The 17,993-nt window shown below is 35.9% G+C and overlaps 2 protein-coding genes across 3 annotated transcripts in view; both read left to right on the top strand.

Annotated features, from left to right (window-relative positions):
* Nucleotides 1-17,993, top strand: part of parp6b (poly (ADP-ribose) polymerase family, member 6b) — a 549,184-nt gene that overhangs the window by 402,690 nt on the left and 128,501 nt on the right. The window lies entirely within an intron of this gene.
* The window catches only part of hcn4l (hyperpolarization activated cyclic nucleotide-gated potassium channel 4l), a 104,924-nt gene that overhangs the window by 75,204 nt on the left and 11,727 nt on the right, over nt 1-17,993 (top strand). For both annotated transcript variants that reach the window (XR_015526573.1, XM_087312426.1), the window contains exons 5-6: nt 6,532-6,678; nt 7,305-7,545. Coding sequence is in view for 1 of the 2 variants with exons in the window: in XM_087312426.1 (XP_087168552.1) it covers nt 6,532-6,678; nt 7,305-7,545 (388 nt within the window). In the remaining variant the exon portion in view is untranslated. The remainder of the gene's footprint in view (nt 1-6,531; nt 6,679-7,304; nt 7,546-17,993) is intronic.

The following is a 17,993-nucleotide window of genomic DNA, read 5'->3' as shown; positions in this document are numbered from 1 at the left end:
TAAACTGAAAAAGACTCCCGAGATGAAGAAGACATAAAAGCAGTGATTTTTCATATTTATGTAGGCTAGAAAATAATATGTTTTGTAATATTTTAATCCTTTATATTTATATCATATATATATATCCTTAATATTTTATTTTTTTCATATGTAAAGATATTTGTGTATTGCTCTACATTTCTGTGTGTATTAAGCAGTGTGTAAGCGAGGCACAACTCTGCACTTGACCTTAGACCGGGTTTGTTTTGGTCTAATGAAAAATCTATTATAGTTTCTCAAAATAGTAACGCACCAGCAGTGCGCCTCAGAACGCCTTCCTTTTTAGACCAGAACGCCTATGGGCGCACATATGTGCGCAAATGCATTTGCTATTTAAACAGCGTAGCGCAACGCCTCAAAACGACTCTTGCACCAAGCTGAAACTAGCAAAAGACTATTACGCCGCGTCTTGCGCCACATTGCGCCGGGTGTATGATAGGGCCCTTAAAGTCACAATATAACAGCATCGTGACATTATTCCTATAGTTTGAACTCATCATGTTAGTTTTGTCCTCTGCTGTTTTTTTTGTTTGGTAACTATATATTGAGATCTATAAATATGCTATTATAAAGTGAAACCAAGGTTATCAGATGATACAGTGGTTGCCTTCAAAACATTGCAGTAGGCAAGGGACATCAACATGATCTCAGATTGACGTTGTACCCCAATGTTGTGGGACCACTGGTCTAAAGTAACAAATAACAAATACTCAAATTACTGTAATTGAGTAGTTTTTCTTAAGAATTGTAATTTACTAAGTAGTTTTATAAATGTGTACTTTTTCTTTCACTTCAGTACATTTTTAGTTCTGTAATGGTACTTTTACTCCAATACTTCAACCTGCAGTCACTACTTTGTTTTTTCTTGTCTATGGGGATTTTGGTTACTTTTCTAACACAACCTAAAATCAATCAAATATCAATCTTTATTGGACATCAAAATAAAGTTGTCCTTAGACGCTGACTAGACATTGAATTTTTGTCACCTGACGTCACAACCTAAATCTAACCTAATATTAATGTCTTATGATGTTGTGTACTTACTTGGCAATAACTAAATGCACTACAGAATGTTACGTTTACACACATTACTTGTAAATGCAAATTACTTGCAAATTACTTGTAAATGCATCAGCTTTTTACATCGTATTACTCACTACTCTTGTACATTTGAACAGTCTACTTTTTACTCTGACTTTGAGTAATATTTTTAGCCAAGTAATGGTATTTTAACTCAAGATTGATTTTCCAGTACTCTTTCCCTTAGGCCAATGTCATAGTCCAACATCGAACTGAGATTGCATTTTGGTTACTTTCCAACGCAACCTGAAAACAACAAAATATGAATGTCTAATGATGTTACAGCTTGACAATGTGTGGACGTTATAACCATGACGTCTATCAGACGTTGGATTTTAGTTGCCATACTTGATGAATAAATGTCTATTTGTCGACAATATGATGTTGGGTTAAGATGTTGGATCGCCGTTGAGTTTTGGTCACTTTTCAACACAACCTAAAATCAACAAAAAAATTAACGTCATTTCACGTCATTATTGGACATCAAAATAATATTGTCCTTAAAGGTCTTATAACGTTGTGTCTCTGCTGGGATTACGTTGTTTTTAAAGTAATAAACAAGACTTTCTTGCATTGTTTTTGCTTTGCATTTTATGTTTTCGTTTTGTAGTTTGTAGGTGATAAACATTCCCATCATCTTCGTAACCTTCGTTACGAGAAAAAATCTTCGTAATCTTCGTAATATAATAATAAATAACTTGTGACAAACAAGCATTTCTTGCTTTGTGATTTTAGTTTTTTCCCAGCAGGCACACAACATCATAAGACATTAAAATTTGTTTAGATTCAGGTCGTAATGCCGAGTGACCAAAATTCTACGTTGTGTTGGAAAGCTACTAAAATCCAACGTCAAGCTGTCACATAACTGGACATTGATATTTAGTTGTTTTTAGGTTGCGTTAGAAAGTCACCCAAATCTAAAGTCTGTCTAGTGTTAGACATTGACGTTTGCCAGACGTTGGGTTTTGATGTAAAACAGATTCTTAATTCCACCAAAATGCAACATCCCCTCGATGTTGGGGTACAACGTCAATCTGACATCGTGTTGATGTCCTGTGCCTGCTGGGTTGTTTTACCTTTTTTTTGTATCTTTAGATGTTTTCTCACGTTAATATACGTTATGTTTTGTTACATTGTTTTGTTTCACTGTGCGATTTGGTTGTTTTTAGGTTGCGTTGAAAAGTGACCAAAATCTAAAATCTGTCCGACGTTGGACATTGATGTCAGCCTGACACTGGATTCTGACGTCAAACCGTTTTTTAAGAGTTCACACTTAGCTCATGATTGATTCTAAAGCTTGTCTGGCATGCTGTCTCGGGACAGAGCCCTGTGCTCATAAGATTCCCGAGCACAGGGCTCCCTCCAGTTTGCAAGGCGAGAGGGGAGTTTGAGCTCGGGTAGATCTCGAGAACTCGGCTGCTGTGGTAGCTAACGAACAGATAGTGACTGTTCTTAAGAGATAACTCACAGAACACACAGAAAGGTCTGCTGGCTTGGTAAGGACTAGAACCAGTGACGTTCTTGCTGTGAGGCAACAGTGCTAATCACTGGGCCACCGTGCCACCCTTCAGGGAAAGGAGGAGGAGTAGGGGTGGAAGGGGCATCCTACAAAACGTAGATGGCTGTTATATGGAACTTAAGGTATTTATAGTAGCTTAGGAATCGTCTGATTGGTGAATCCTAAATTGAATAATGCAGGCTGCAAGCAATCATAAGCACGTGATCCTCTCGAATGTAGTTTATAAATAAACTTCACTTAATTTCCACTCAAAATGCAACATCCTCCTGATGTTGGGGTACATAGTCAATCTGACATCATGTTGAAGTCCTGTGCCTGCTGGGTTGTTTTATATTTAGTGCTTTCTTTTTTGTATGTTTATGTACTGTATATTTTCACATCTTAATCTACGTTGTTGTGTTACATTGTTATGTTTCATAATGCGACTTCATCCCCTCACATTCGTAACACAACAGTATAGCGCGGCATTATTCCTGTAGCTTGAACTCATCCTGTTGGTTTTGTCCTCTGCCCTTGAATATGATAATAGAAGAGCCACTCCAAGTGTTCCTGTACCGGTGAAATGTTCGCAGCTGACATGGCAGGAACATTAGCATGTGGTGAAGGGCACATTGGAACCGGCGACCGTCGACAGCCAAGACAGGAGTTCATAGAAGCGGGAGAGAGAAAGCAAAATGGCTAGTGACAGAAGAAAGTTTATTCGAAAGGACAGGAGAGCTGTGCGGCGTAACGTCGCAGTGCTGCAGACAAACTCAAAGACGCGAATGAAATAACAAAGAGAAGGGTAAAATAAACCCTATCAATACTGTACGTCCTACCTTGAAGCCAAAGAGACAGGCATGGAGAAAGGGACAAACAGAGAGACAATGATAAATGGGGAGATGTGAAAATACTGCCGAGCTTTGCAAATGGAGCCTGCCGTAAATATGGAGGCAGACAGTTATTCAGAGCAAGGAAGTGTTTAGCGAGACATTATGTCGATATTTGTTTATCAGGGGAGTAGTGTGGGCAAACACCCGAGGGTTTAAAGGATGTTTGTGCCAAATTATAGGCCAAATTATACATGACAATGTTAGGGGGGGAAAGCAACAACAATGGGTTACTATGAGCTGCTTCAATTTAAGTGTGAAATATTCTACTTTTACCGCTACTATAGTAAAGAAATGATAAATGATTTACATATGCAGTCCTGAATAAATGACGTATTTTACAATCATATGAATATGCCAAGGATGATGATGCTTGTCATTTGATTAAACATTAGATGGTTCATTAGTGACAATAAGCAAGACATTTATTTTCTTTATAATTCAGTCAAATTTGTATTTTGTTTTGCTCTGGATTTTTTTCTTGTTTTTTATTTTGTTTATGTAAAACAGATTTTCAGATTTCTCTGATGTTAAAGTGGCGCCATTAAAAAGCTTTCGATTGTTTTGTGTTTACAGTTTTTCTCAGTTGCTTTGGCTCAACTTTTGGTTTGATTTTTTTTAAAACAGTTATTTAGGATTTCCTAACAATTAGCTTATTTTTCAAAACAAATTGTGATTTCTTATTGATTTGAGCCAATTGCAGATGCTTTGGCTCATGTGTGCGAAAAGGAAGTACAATTGTCTGTAGTTTGGACAAAAGCTAATTGTATATGGCTTGTTGATCAAGACTGATGAGTCAACTTTCATTCAAACTCTTCACAGTTTCTCAACCATCTTTCGTTTAAGCCATCACACTCAAAACAATTTATTCAAATATTTATTCAAGAAAGCACATGTTTAGAACATAAATATCTGATATTGACGTTGTTTTATTACAAGTACTAAATCGGTAAATGACATTTAATTGTTGTACAGTTTGCATCAGCTATTTAACTAATCATGTTTGGAAGCATATATACAAACACATACATGTTGGACGTGTAATCTCTGACGAGGCCAAAAAGAGAAACAGGATGGCCACCAAGAATACAGTTTTTCAAGGTTGCTATTTAGTAGGTTTTTTTTGTTTTTTTTGTTTGTTCATTCTTGGTAACAAAAAATATGAAAAATACAATATAGTAATTTTACAAACAAGACTGCACTACACATGTAATACAATTGTATAAATATACTGTATAAATACAAATGTTCCAGGTTTATTTTTTCCCCCAATTTCTGTTCAACGGAGAGATTTTTTCAACACATTTCTAATAATAAGTTTTAATAACTCATCTGTAATAACTGATTTATTTTATCTTTGCTATTATGACTGTAAACTAGTACTAAAAGGTACTATTTTACTATATTTTTAAAAGGCTTAACTAGGTTAATTAGGTTAAGTAGGCAGGTTAGGGTAATTAGGCAAGTTATTGTGTTATGAGGGTTTGTTCTGAAGACTATCGAAAATATAGAGCTTCAAGGGGCTAATAATTTTGACCTTAAAATGGTTAATTAAAAAATTTAAAACTGCTTTTATTCTAACCAAATTAAAACAAATAAGACTTTCTCCAGAAGAAAAAATATTATCAGACATACTGTGAAAATTTTCTTGCACAGCTAAAAATAATTTGGGAAATATTTAAAAAAATCAAATCAAATCAAAGGGGGCTAATAATTCTGATATCAACTGTGTGTGTGTGTGTGTGTGTGTGTGTGTGTGTGTGTGTGTGTGTGTGTGTGTGTGTGTATATATATATATATATATATATATATATATATATATATATATTCTTTTTTTCCTTCTCTCTGTGTACTAATAACCCTTCTCAACAAGTATCAGATTTTTTAAAACTTTAATTTCCATGGTTGACTGTCATGGTGAAAAAACAACTAATCATTTTGTGGCTCACACAATGACAAATACAATTTGTTTTGGAGGTCTTGGCCAAATTGCTGACATCATAACTTTTTTGAAGCATGGATTTAATGTTTTGAGAAAGTAACTATATTTTGCAGACATGCTATAAAGTTCTAAAGTTCCAGCAAACTGTTTTGACTTTTGCACTTACAGTTAGACAATGTTAAGTCTGTTTTAAAAAATGTGCCAATGTAAATGAGACAAACTGTAACAATTCATCTAAGGTGATTTTAGTCCTTTTTAATTTTATTTATTTATTTATTTATTTATTTATTGCACCCTATATAGGCTTTTTTGTTAAGCTTTTTTTTTTTTTTGCTCTGTATTTTGTTGTTTAGTTGTTGTTTGTTTAGTTGTTTTCATTGCACTTTATGTTCGCCTTTTGTTTTATTTATTTATTTTTTTGTTTCACATTTATTTTTGCTCCCCAATTTATTTTACTTTTTGGTTCTTTCATGATTTCCATTTGATTGTTTTGTAGTCTTTTTATTGTTTATGCTTTGTTTTGTTCTGCTTTTTAGTTTTTCTTTTTTGTTTATTTGTTTGTTTATGTTGTGTTCTGTAAATAAATTTCAAGAGGATCACATGCTTATGATTGACCACAGCAGGTCCAGTCCAGTATTAGCAATAACTTGTTACATTAATCAGATAAATTCAAATACATATAAACAGCCAGTTTTCCATACCTTAGCCATCTTTGTTTTAAAGAATCCCTCCATCCACCCCTCTTCCTTCCCCTCTTTATTGACAAAATAGGGAGGAGCTCTCGAGACCTACCTGAGCTTAGACTCCCCACTCACCCAATGAACCCTGGGCTCGAGGTTCTCTCGGGTTCAAGGTTCTCTCCCAGGACAGCATGCCAAACTCGCTCTTACTTATCAATCATCAGCTAAGTGTGAACTCTAGAATATATATATTTTATCTAGCTAAAATCTTTGATGTTACTTGGTTTCATACTTGAGTTTGCTATTGCCTTTAAACAATATTGACCCAAATATTTAAAAGAATCTCGTTAGTATTTCTGAAATATTCATGCTTATAATGTTGCCTATTTGTCATTTGTACAGTACAAGCAAGTGGAGCAGTACATGTCCTTCCACAAACTTCCAGCAGACATGCGGCAAAGGATCCATGATTATTATGAGCATCGCTATCAGGGCAAGATGTTTGATGAGGAGAGCATTCTGGGAGAACTGAACGAGCCGCTCAGAGAGGTCAGTAGAAATGTTTAGCAAGCAAGTTAGTGTTTCCATCAGCGTTTGATATTTTGGATGGCATTTCTGGTTTGGAAAACTTTAAATTCAAATGAACTGAAACAAATCACTAAAAACAGTAATGTTGGGAGACAATTCATTTTACTTATTGTGCAATTTAAAAACAAGAAAGGCATTGTTTTGGGTATTTTAGATTATCCTTCATTAAAATAATGCTATATGCTTGGTAATTTAGCATGAGATTAATATCTTATGTGTATCTGTGGCCAAAGCTCAATGTTTTGTTTTAATATTTTTTTTCTTTGAATTCCATAGAGTACAGTAATATTTATTATGTGCCTGTAATATTGATGTGAAAAGACGTGTTTTGTGTTTTTATGGTTATTTATCCTGAAAGTTATTTGTTATTTTTCAATTTTAATATTCCGTGAATGAACTGTAAAGACAATAATAGCACCTTGTTGTACCATTAAAAGCATTAAACTCCTTGTTTACGGTTTCATGTAATCTACTCCCATAATTTACACAAAGCATCATGGGACATAATAAAAACATGGTTAATTTCTTTCTGCAGCTTGTATTCTACTATTAACCATCCACTTTTTGGTATTGTTTGTTATATACAGGAAATAATCAGCTTTAACTGTCGAAAGCTTGTTGCCACAATGCCGTTGTTCGCCAATGCGGATCCAAATTTTGTGACCTCCATGCTCACCAAGCTGCGTTTCGAGGTGTTCCAGCCAGGAGATTACATTATCAGAGAAGGGACCGTCGGCAAGAAGATGTACTTTATACAACACGGTGTACTAACTGTCCTGACGAAGGGCAGCAAAGAGACAAAGATCTCGGACGGGTCTTATTTTGGAGGTAAGAGAACACTGATATTATTACTGATTGAATGTTTTCATACAACATGTACTTGGTTTTGAAATTTGACTTGGCGTAATACAGATTGGTTAGCACTGTCACCTAACAGCAAGAAGGTCGCTGGTTCGAGTCCCAGCTGGGCCAGATGACATTTCTGTGTGGAGATTGCACATTCTCCGAGGGTTTCCTCCGGGTGCTCCGGTTCCTTACACAGTCCAAAGACATGTATAGGTGAATTGAATAATCTAAATTGTCTGTAGTGTAAATGAGTGCGCATAGGTGTTTTCCCAGTACTGGGTTGCAGCTGGAAAGGCATATGCTGCATAAAAAACATATGCTGGAATAGTTGGTGGTTCATTTCACTGTGGCAACCCCTGATTAATAAAAGACTAAGCTGAAAGAAAATGAATGACTGAAAATCAGTAATACTGAATTAGTTTTTAAAAGGGGCAATTCCCACAAAAAAAGAAAAACAAAGTCTGTCAACATTTACCTCATTACCTCAAAATGTCATATGCCATAAACAAATGCAAGCTGAACATAAATCTACAGTAGCAAAAATACCTTAGGCACACATAATTGCACATTTCTCACATTGCCATCAGCCTTGCCAACAAAAGGAATGCATATTAACAAACAATGTGTGCTTAAATAGTGTGGGGATCAAATAATTCAGTTTCAATCAGTTCAAGTGGGAACATTTTTGTCCTTATAGTCATGAGTCCTTATAGTCATGAACTATTTATGTACCTAGTATTAAAACAGATAAGGAAAAAAAGGAAAAAAAAGGAAAAAAATAAGGGATATATATATATATATATATATATATATATATATATATATATATATATATATATATATATATATATATATATATATATATATATATATATATATATATATCCCTTATTTTTTTCCTGTGTCAATATCTTCAGATTGTTTTTATTATCTCTGGTTTTTATTTTGATGGTTCAAATAAATAAGCCATAAAACCATCAAAATACATGTATAATTCAATAAAATCATTACATTTACTTATTTTAACAACAATATAGCTACAGGCTTGTAAATAAAATTAGTTTTGTTGTTGTTAAAATGAAAGCATGGAATAACAACTGTGTAAATATGCCTCATAATAATGATTTTAAAACATTATTAATATTACTTTGAAAGTACTGTTCTTATCTAATTGTATAAATCTGATGTATCAGTTTCTTGAAATTACCTTTATTTTGACGGCTTGTAGTGCAGATGTGTCTTTGGGTTCTACCTTAATGATCTAGACGCAAAGTCTAAAGGGTATGGCGCCAAAGCTTTAAGGGCGTGTCCGAATCCACTTTTGCTATTTTATGGATGAAAAAACAGGCTTTGAGCCGCGGTGCATGGTCTAACAGGGTTGTGCTTATTCTCTTAATGAGTTAGAGGTGTGTTTTAAGAATAATGTGCATTAAACCAATCAGAGTCTCATCTCCCATTCCCTTTAAGAGACAGTTGCGGCACGCCATGGCGCATTTGCTATTTACATGGCAGACTTTGTAAGTGGAAAAACTGAACACTTCACTAGCGAGAAAACAGTTCAACAGACCATCTGCAGCGCTAGGTGTAAGCCTCCTCTATTCGGCCTCTTTACTTTCTCTTTACTTTAAGCACAAAGATTTGTTTCAATTCTATTTCTAAATTCAGTTCTAATTTCCAGCAAACAAATAAATGAACAATATTAAGAAAGTGTGGTAAAAAAAAACTGAGTTATATTCAAACACACATCCTATTCTTATTATATTATGTGGACAAATCTAAACTTGTCTTAATTAAAGCATATAAATATGCATATAATAAATAATACTGATAATAATAATAATAATAACGACATTATGCAAATGCAAACTGTCATGAATTAACTAAAAAAGGCCTCTGAAATGAGTCATGGAGGCGGTGGTTTTTATATTTATGTAGAAAAAAAACTTTTTTGTCATATTTTAATCCTTTAATTTTTTTCAAATATAAATATTTGTGTATTGCTGTACATCCTGTGTGTATTAAGCAATGTATATGTGCTTTGGACCTGCATAGACACATAACTAACGCGCTCTATGCTGGACTTTAGGCCAGCTTTAGTGGTCAGTGGCGCAGTCTATTTTAGTTCTTCAAAATAGCAACACGCCAACAATGCGACTTAACATACCTCCTTTTTAGACCAGAACACCCATCAATCCACATGTAAAATAGACTCAGAGGGTTGTGTATCCATTTAAAGCTTTATTCAATAATTGCCAAAAACAGCAATACGAAGGTGGCAGAGACATGAGCATGGTCAGGCGGAGCAATGGTCAAGGCAACAATGAGAGCTTTCGTAATCAGAATATCAGGGAGAGGTCTATCTTGGCAGGCAGCTCTTAACCAATGAGACAGGCTAGGTTCGAGGCAGGCAGAAGGTTCGAGGCAGAATTGATGTTGGGAGTCTGTATGTATGTGCGAGTGGGGATAGCGATCAGCTGTTGGATAGTCAACCCCAGAACGGGATTATAGGACTTGGAGTCTGATGAATCTGTAGTACTCGGGTGATGACGCCCTCTGCTGGTTATTAGGGGGAATAGGGTACATGCCGAAGCATGCTAATAGGACTTTTAATTTGCACTTCCGGTGAACTGTATGCCAATGCAAAAAAAAAAAGTGCGTTTAAGGTCAGTTTTCTTTAAAAATCAGCGATCTCCACTAGCTGAGTGATATCTGATATAAAGTGAGTCTCAGATAGTACGAGAAGCACTGCATTAAATTACATTTTCCCCGCCATGTCTTTAAAATATGACCATTTATTTTACCCCAGTATATTCAATGAAGCTTTTGCGCTAATCTGCCAATTCTGAAGGGCGCGTGCGAGTTTTGTCTCGTTTTACGTTTGAACAACTAAAGGAATGCCAAAGTCTATTTAACTGAATGTATTTTAATTACATTACAACGTCGATGTCGTAAAAGGAAACGTATAAAATGGAAAAAAGCTAACAATATCAGGTCACCGGAAGTTTATCAGTATGGGAACAACTCTAGCTTGGCATATACCCTATAGCCGGGATCAAGATGGTGACACCACAAAGTGGCACAAATAGATTTGCTCTTTAAACAACATGACGCAAAACGTGAAAAATAGGAATGTGCCGGTCTGAAGATAGCAACAAATCGCGCCAAACCCATCTTGCACCTTATTGCACCGGGTGTATGATAGGGCCCTTTGTGTGGGTATGATATGATGACAATAGTTTTTCTCAGATAAAATGGTATCTTTTTATGAAACGGTGTCTAAACTAGTCATCAAATTGTTTTCATATCATTCATTCCTGTGTATTTGATGACAGACAATTTTGCACTATCCTTGATCGTCTTAGATTTAGACAGCACAAACAATGTAGCCTTTTTAAGCAAAGACGTCTATGCTTAGACATCGATCCTACGAATAAACTCATACAAATATGGAATAAATTAGTACATTTCAATTTTTTGGGTTAAACTGTCCCTTTAAGCTGCAGAAATTAAGTTTGTGTTTTTATTAGAGAGAGTTTATGTGCTTAATGTTCAGGCTGGTACCACCATGTTTTTCAGTGTTATCGGCTGGTTCTCCAAAGGGAACCAAATCAGTGAATGGCCATGCTTTCGGAGCCTGGGGAAATTCCTCATCCAGCATAAGTTAACCATTCATGAAATTAATTTCCCCTCACAAGATTGTGGAAGAAGGAAAAGATAACAGTTTGAGTTGAGCCTTGTCATCAGTGGCAGTTTTTCACTTATTGCAGTCAAATCCACGCTGATTTTTCTTGTGTGTGTTTTTTGTGCCATTTATTCTGGCATGGATTATGTTTTGTTCATAATTAAATGCCTAATAAAATGCAAAAATGACAGTTTACTCATATTCTAGGTTATCCTATATGCAAATACTGGGTCTACCAAACAAATCAAAACGCTCTATTTTCCCAAGAAAATGAGGGTGCTGCAAATATTTAGAAATAAATTATACACCACCTGGTCTCTGAATGCAAGCGAGCCTCTTTCCTGCCATTCCGTGCCATTATAAACTCTATTACTGTCTCCTGTGTGGTTCTGGGATCACAACTAAGTAGTCTGTGCTATCAGTGAGCTGCAGATTTAGTCAAGAAAAAAAAAATGGCATCATATTTTCCCCCAAAAAACCTTTCCTTCTGCCCGGGCTCGTTTGAGGTCATTACATGTTCAACAAGCCGCTCATAATCTCTTTTCCCATAAACCCTGTGTGAAAGTGCAAAAAGGAAGAGAGGTTTGGATTCTAGCCTAGTACCGAGCTCACCCAGTCCCCATATGTCATCTGTTTTTTTTTTCCCCCACTCTGTTAGCATTTTGATCTGGTTACGTTTGCACACAGCAATGAATATTCTGTTTACTGGCCACTGTTTTACTATTTAACTTGTTTTATTTGAGAGAACATCAGATTTGCATCAAATTAAATTTACAAAAGGGATATTTATACATAAAGAAAAAGCTTATTTAATTCAAGTAGTTTCTAATTTTATTATTTAATTTTTCATTTAACATTTCAAATACCTTTTATACAAGCAAATATGGATAAGATAAATGTATATAAGTAAATATGAAATAATTATTTGATCTTTACTTAAAATTGGTATTTTTTTTTTAACTATTTTTTTTTTTTAAATGTAATTGGTAAATCTAATGGCTGGAATGATTGTGGCTAGGTTAAATTTTTTAATGTTCCAAAAAGATTCTTGTAAAATTCTATCAAATTTTAAAAAATAAATGCAACCTATTCTATTTTACAAAATATTTCAAATAAATGCTGTTCTTTTGAAATTTAGTTTTATATAATAATTTAAATAATGTTTATTATTATTAATTTAATAATGTGATTATTATTTAGCAAACATACAGTAGGTTGAATATTTTATATATATATATATATATATATATATATATATATATATATATATATATATATATATATATATATATATATATATATATATATATATTGCTTTACAAATATTTTTTGTTAGGGATGTCCTGATTAGGGTTTTTTTCCCCTCGAGTCCGAGTCATTTGATTTTGAGTATCTACCAATACCCTAACCCGATCTGATACTTCTATAATACATAAAAAAACGGATCCAGGGTGTTCCTTATTTTTTATTTAATTCAACTTATTTTAACATTCAACAAGTCTGTTAACAAACAGAGCATCTCTGTGAGGTAGCTTGAACAATAAATTCTTCAATTTTGGACTTTAGTGCAACAGTAAATATTAAAAAAATGTAGTATAAAAACAAACAGCACCTCAACTTAAAATACCCGGCAGGCAATCCCAAGTTTACATTTCTCAGTTTGCTATGGCAATGTTGTCGTCATCAACATTATAATACCTCCAGAACGCAGTCATATTTCCTCTTTCAGCATTAAGCTGCTTCCATGTTCTACTTTGCTAGCATTTAACCAATAGCATCTCTGCAACAAAGTGACGTCATGCCGCACTCATTGCTGTTTCAGCACACATTGCCGTTTCAGCACGCATTGCATATATTTTCAAGTCCTGGGGTGCATTTCCGAAAACCAAAATTAGCCAACTAACAAACAGTTTGTTGAATTGGCGTTTCCCAAATCCATCTTTATAACAAATGTTCGCAAATTGCGTCGCAAACATGTACAGGTATGCTTGCAACTACACCTTTAGAGCTGTAGTTAGAAACATAGTTCCTGGCTGTGTTCTATACCCAGTTATACCCCCTATGCCCTATTTATTTAAAACAATCATTTAAACTTGGAATTATTTTTAAAAAGCATTAAAGTCATTACTCTTAGGTGTAATTTGCTTTTAAAGTATTTTTTTCAGCTCAGTTTTAGCGACCTTCATGTTTATAATCATGTTTATAATCTAAGTGCACTCCTTTCGCAGTGCACTTTGAATACATTGATGGCTCATGACGAAATCTATAGTGTAACTTTTATTTAAAAGCAGAATTTACTTTACGTCTTCAAAGCTTGTGAAAACAAAACACATAGCATACGTTAATGCTTTTAATTTATAGTAGGTTATTTATTAAGTATCTGTACTGTATATGACATGGGCCTGTTGGTTAGAGCATTTCTGCAGTGGTTTACATCTGTCAAATTGTAAAAGTAGACTTTTCCCCCACAGTTCAAAGACATGCAGTTCAGGTGAATTGGGTCGGATAAATTGTCCCTAGTGTATGAATGTGAATGGATGTTACCCAGAGATGGGTTGCGGCTGGAAGGGCATCTGCTGCATAGAACGTGCTGGATAAGTTGTCGGTTCTTTCCACTGAGGATACCCCAGATTAATAAAGGGATTAAGCAGAAAAGAAAATGAATGAAAGTATGATTTTTTTTTTCATTTCCTAATAAATAATAAATATTACATTTAATTTCTTAATAAATAGCCTCATTATTTATTTATTTATTTATTTATATAAGTTTATAATTAATAGAATATGTGTTAATGTAGCTTTGTAAGTGATTTTTTGTTTTAGAATAGAATATGACATGTTCTCAACACTATTTCATTCATTCATTCATTTTCTTGTCAGCTTAGTCCCTTTATTAATCCGGGGTCACCACAGCGAAATGAACCGCCAACTTATCCAGCAATTTTTTTTAACGCAGCGGATGCCCTTCCAGCCGCAACCCATCTCTGGGAAACATCCACACACACATTCACACACTACGGATATTTAGCCTACCCAATTCACATGTACCACATGTCTTTGGACTATGGGGGAAACCGGAGCACCCGGAGCAAACCCACGCAAAAGCAGGGAGAGCATGCAAACTCCACACAGAAACGCCAACTGAGCAGAAGCTCGAACCAGCGACCTTCTTGCTGTAAGGCGACAGCACTACCTACTGCGCCACTGCTTCGCCCCTCAATAATATTTGTAAAGGAAATATAGGCTCTATACTTTATGTTTACATATATTTCAATTAATATGGAAAAGGAGTGCAAGTTTTTAGCAAATATATTAAATGGATTGTTTTATGTGTATGCATGTAAAAACAATTTAATTTGCACAAATAAGTTATGGGGTTCTTTTCTAAAGAAATTGTTACCACCACATTTAGGGCATCAATATGGACGTTTTACTGTATATATAGCGTGGTTCAAATGATGGATCTGCGACAGAGAAACTATGGGTTTTGGAAAACACTCATCATCGTTCTTTTCCCAAATGATGCATCGTACTATGATAGTTGAGCCACAAGTTACATTGTTGTTTGGGAAACACACCCCTGATTCCAATCAAGTCAGAAATCGTGTGAGCGTGCCTGATTTCCCATCACATGATCCGATCTGGACATTCCTAGTTTTTTGTTTAGTTTTTTTTTTTTTTTTTAGTTTTTTTAAGTTTGTCTACAATATAAATTTAAGAGACTTGCTTGTATGAAAATGTTGCCTGTATTGCAGTGAAATAATACCATAATAAATCAAGAAATATGAATTCAGTGTGATTTATATAAAAGAAACAATGACAAAGAAAGACATGGGCTGCGTCCGAAACCACCTACTACTCAGTAGGTATTGCATTTAAATTTAAACGTACTACTCGGCCTAAAAAAAGTATGTTCTATACAGTATGAATGTGAGCAGTATGAATGGAATTCGGACGTACTACATCTGCCATATTGTCATGGTCACGTGACCTACACGCGTCAGTTGCGTTGCTTTACATGAGTCTGATTCCAGCGACGCTCCAGGGACAGACGAGTCTTCGCTGAGGCCATCTTCCAGCCTCCATCACGGTGACTGAAGCTCTGTACAAAACTTTGGCCAGCGAAGAAATTAAAATGGTCGTGCCCAACTGAGGCTGGTTCTCTCGAGGTTTTTTTTTTCTTCACTCCTATCTGGTGAAGTTTTTTTCCCTCTCCGCTGTCGCCACTGGCTCGCATGGTTCAGGATTGCTAGAGCTACGCATTGATGAATTTGCTCTTCAGTGTTTGAACTCTCAGTAATGATTTAAATCACACTGAACTGAGCTAAACTGAACTGAACTGAACTTAAACACTAAAACCTGAACCACACTGTTCCAGTTATATGACCATTTATGTGAAGCTGCTTTGACACAATCTACATTGTAAAAGCGCTATACAAATAAAGCTGAATTGAATTGAATTTACTTCCATTCATGAATTCTCTTGCGGGGCATCATGGGATAGTGCAGCGTGCATGGGATGCGCACTCCAGAATCTCGCTGGAAGTAGTAAGTCATCCGGGTACTTCTCGAATACTGATTTTCAAATACTATGAATTCGGATGTACTATTCGGCTCGCATACTGATTTTAGCGTACTATATAGTATGGAAGTATGCGGTTTCGGACACAGCCATGGTCTTCTTATTTTTATGCACCAGGCCATTAATTATTTATTTCTGTTTCTCCATCCTCCTCAACCCTCACGCCACCTCAGGATGTGTGTTAGTAAGTGTGTGCTCTGATGCACTGACTCTTGGCAGCATATTCTTTATGACTCTGGTCATGATGACTAGACAAAGAGAGTGAGAATAATCTCTACAGCTTCTGTCCTAACTAAACAACAGCACTTTATCTTCTTTCAGACTCCTGAAGGTCCAACAGCACCTCATTTATCCCTGTATTATTCTTATCTTTCAGTATATACATGTACTACAATTGTCAGCTGCAAATGTTCTTGTTAGGGTGCTCAACTCCCATGCAAAAGCACTGGTTTAAATTCCACTCAGAGTTTGGGGCAAGAAGAACCATAGGGTTACATTGGTGCCACTACCCAGATAGAAGTGAGGTTTACGGGGGTAATGCCGAGTTCAAACCGCACGATTTTTAAGCACAGATGTTTTCACACTGCATGACTATCTGGAGTAGCGTTTCATCGCTGCTGTGTTTACACTGCAAAATGAATTGACGACAGGGTTTCACACTGCATGATTTTACAATAGGAGAATTGCCAACAACCTTAGCCCCTTTCACACAGTGATACCCGTAAATATCTGGAAAATTTCCGGAACGACTTTACCGGTATATTCAAAAAAGCGCTGTTCACACAGGCGAGGACGTTACGGAAATTTTCCGGAAAAGAGCATTCACACATCCATTCCAAAATACCACTTTCACAAATGAGCTTTAAACGGCTGCGCTTGTATTTGTAAACATTTGACTAAATTACAAACTCTGTGGATTATCAATATTGTGAACAACTTTCGCAGGATCACTTTCGCATGTCGAGATGTTCATAATATGTGTGTGTGCTGGCGCTCACAGGCTGTTTCACAGGCACACGCAAAGCTTGAAGGTAAACAAACAACGGCTTATCATAAGCATCTCATCGATGATTATTTACACAGTTGGCTTTAAGAAGAACATATAAATGTGATCTGACTAACTTCTAGCAGCTAAATGTGTCTGGAAAAATATTCAAAGGCTTTAATTCTCACAAAACCGCGCGGACATAAATGCGTCTGACTGTTGTGATTGGCTAAAGCAGACGTCTCACGTCAGCACGTTCTAGACGTGGACGCGCTTATTACGGCAATCTTCCTTCTGCATTCACACAGCGCAGCATTCCGGCAAATTACCGGTAATGTTACAACTTCTTTTTCCGGAAAATAGCCAGAACGAATTTACCGGTATTTTCAAAAAGGACCTGTTCACACATACAACCTTTCCGGAAAATTGCCGGCAATTTTCCGGAAAGGTCTGTATGTGTGAAAGGGGCTAGTGTCTCAATTTGCAAACCACGTCTCACAACCAAACACACGTGAGAAGTGACATTAAAACAATGCATGGTCACGTAGTGTTGTTATTAACTACATAATGAGGAAGGAGCATTTAGTGGGATCCAAAATGTACTTATTCTGCTGACTTGGGTTTTGAAAGAAAATTAGCAATTTTTTCTCAACTTTTTTTCTTTTTCGACTTGGTTGTGATATTGCTCAAATGAAACATAAAAACAGTACAGGTGCTCTTGTCAAATTTCCTCTAGTTTTTCTCCATTTCTTGGGTCTAAATAGACCAAAAAGAAGCCTTTTTAACTACTTCTCCATTCCCCAACCTCCCATTGGCCTGCAGAAACCCACACTAGTGGAGGCTGCTCTCTTATTGGCTAAAGGTAATCGCCGATGTTTCACATCGATGTTACACATTTCAAGGCATGATTTGAATCGCCGACATGTCCAGATAATTAGCATGCTAAATATGTCACAGGTGTCGGCAACTCATCTAATCGCCTATTCTCTCAGATCGCATCTTAGATAGCTCTGAATTTGCCTGTGATTTCCAACAGAGTCTGCTGCAGATTTGCATTTGCATCTCCAGGCTTGCACGCTTGGACTTGCACGCACAGGCAACCGCGCTTCCACTGCAAGTGACGTCATTTACAATCGCCACCTGTGTCCGCTTGCATGAAACTCCTTCGGTATTTTAACTTA

This window comes from Danio rerio, chromosome 25 (genome assembly GCF_052040795.2).
Source record: "Danio rerio strain M-AB ecotype USA chromosome 25, GRCz13ab, whole genome shotgun sequence".
Lineage (NCBI taxonomy): Eukaryota > Metazoa > Chordata > Actinopteri > Cypriniformes > Danionidae > Danio > Danio rerio.
This window is presented reverse-complemented; position numbering and strand designations above follow the sequence as displayed.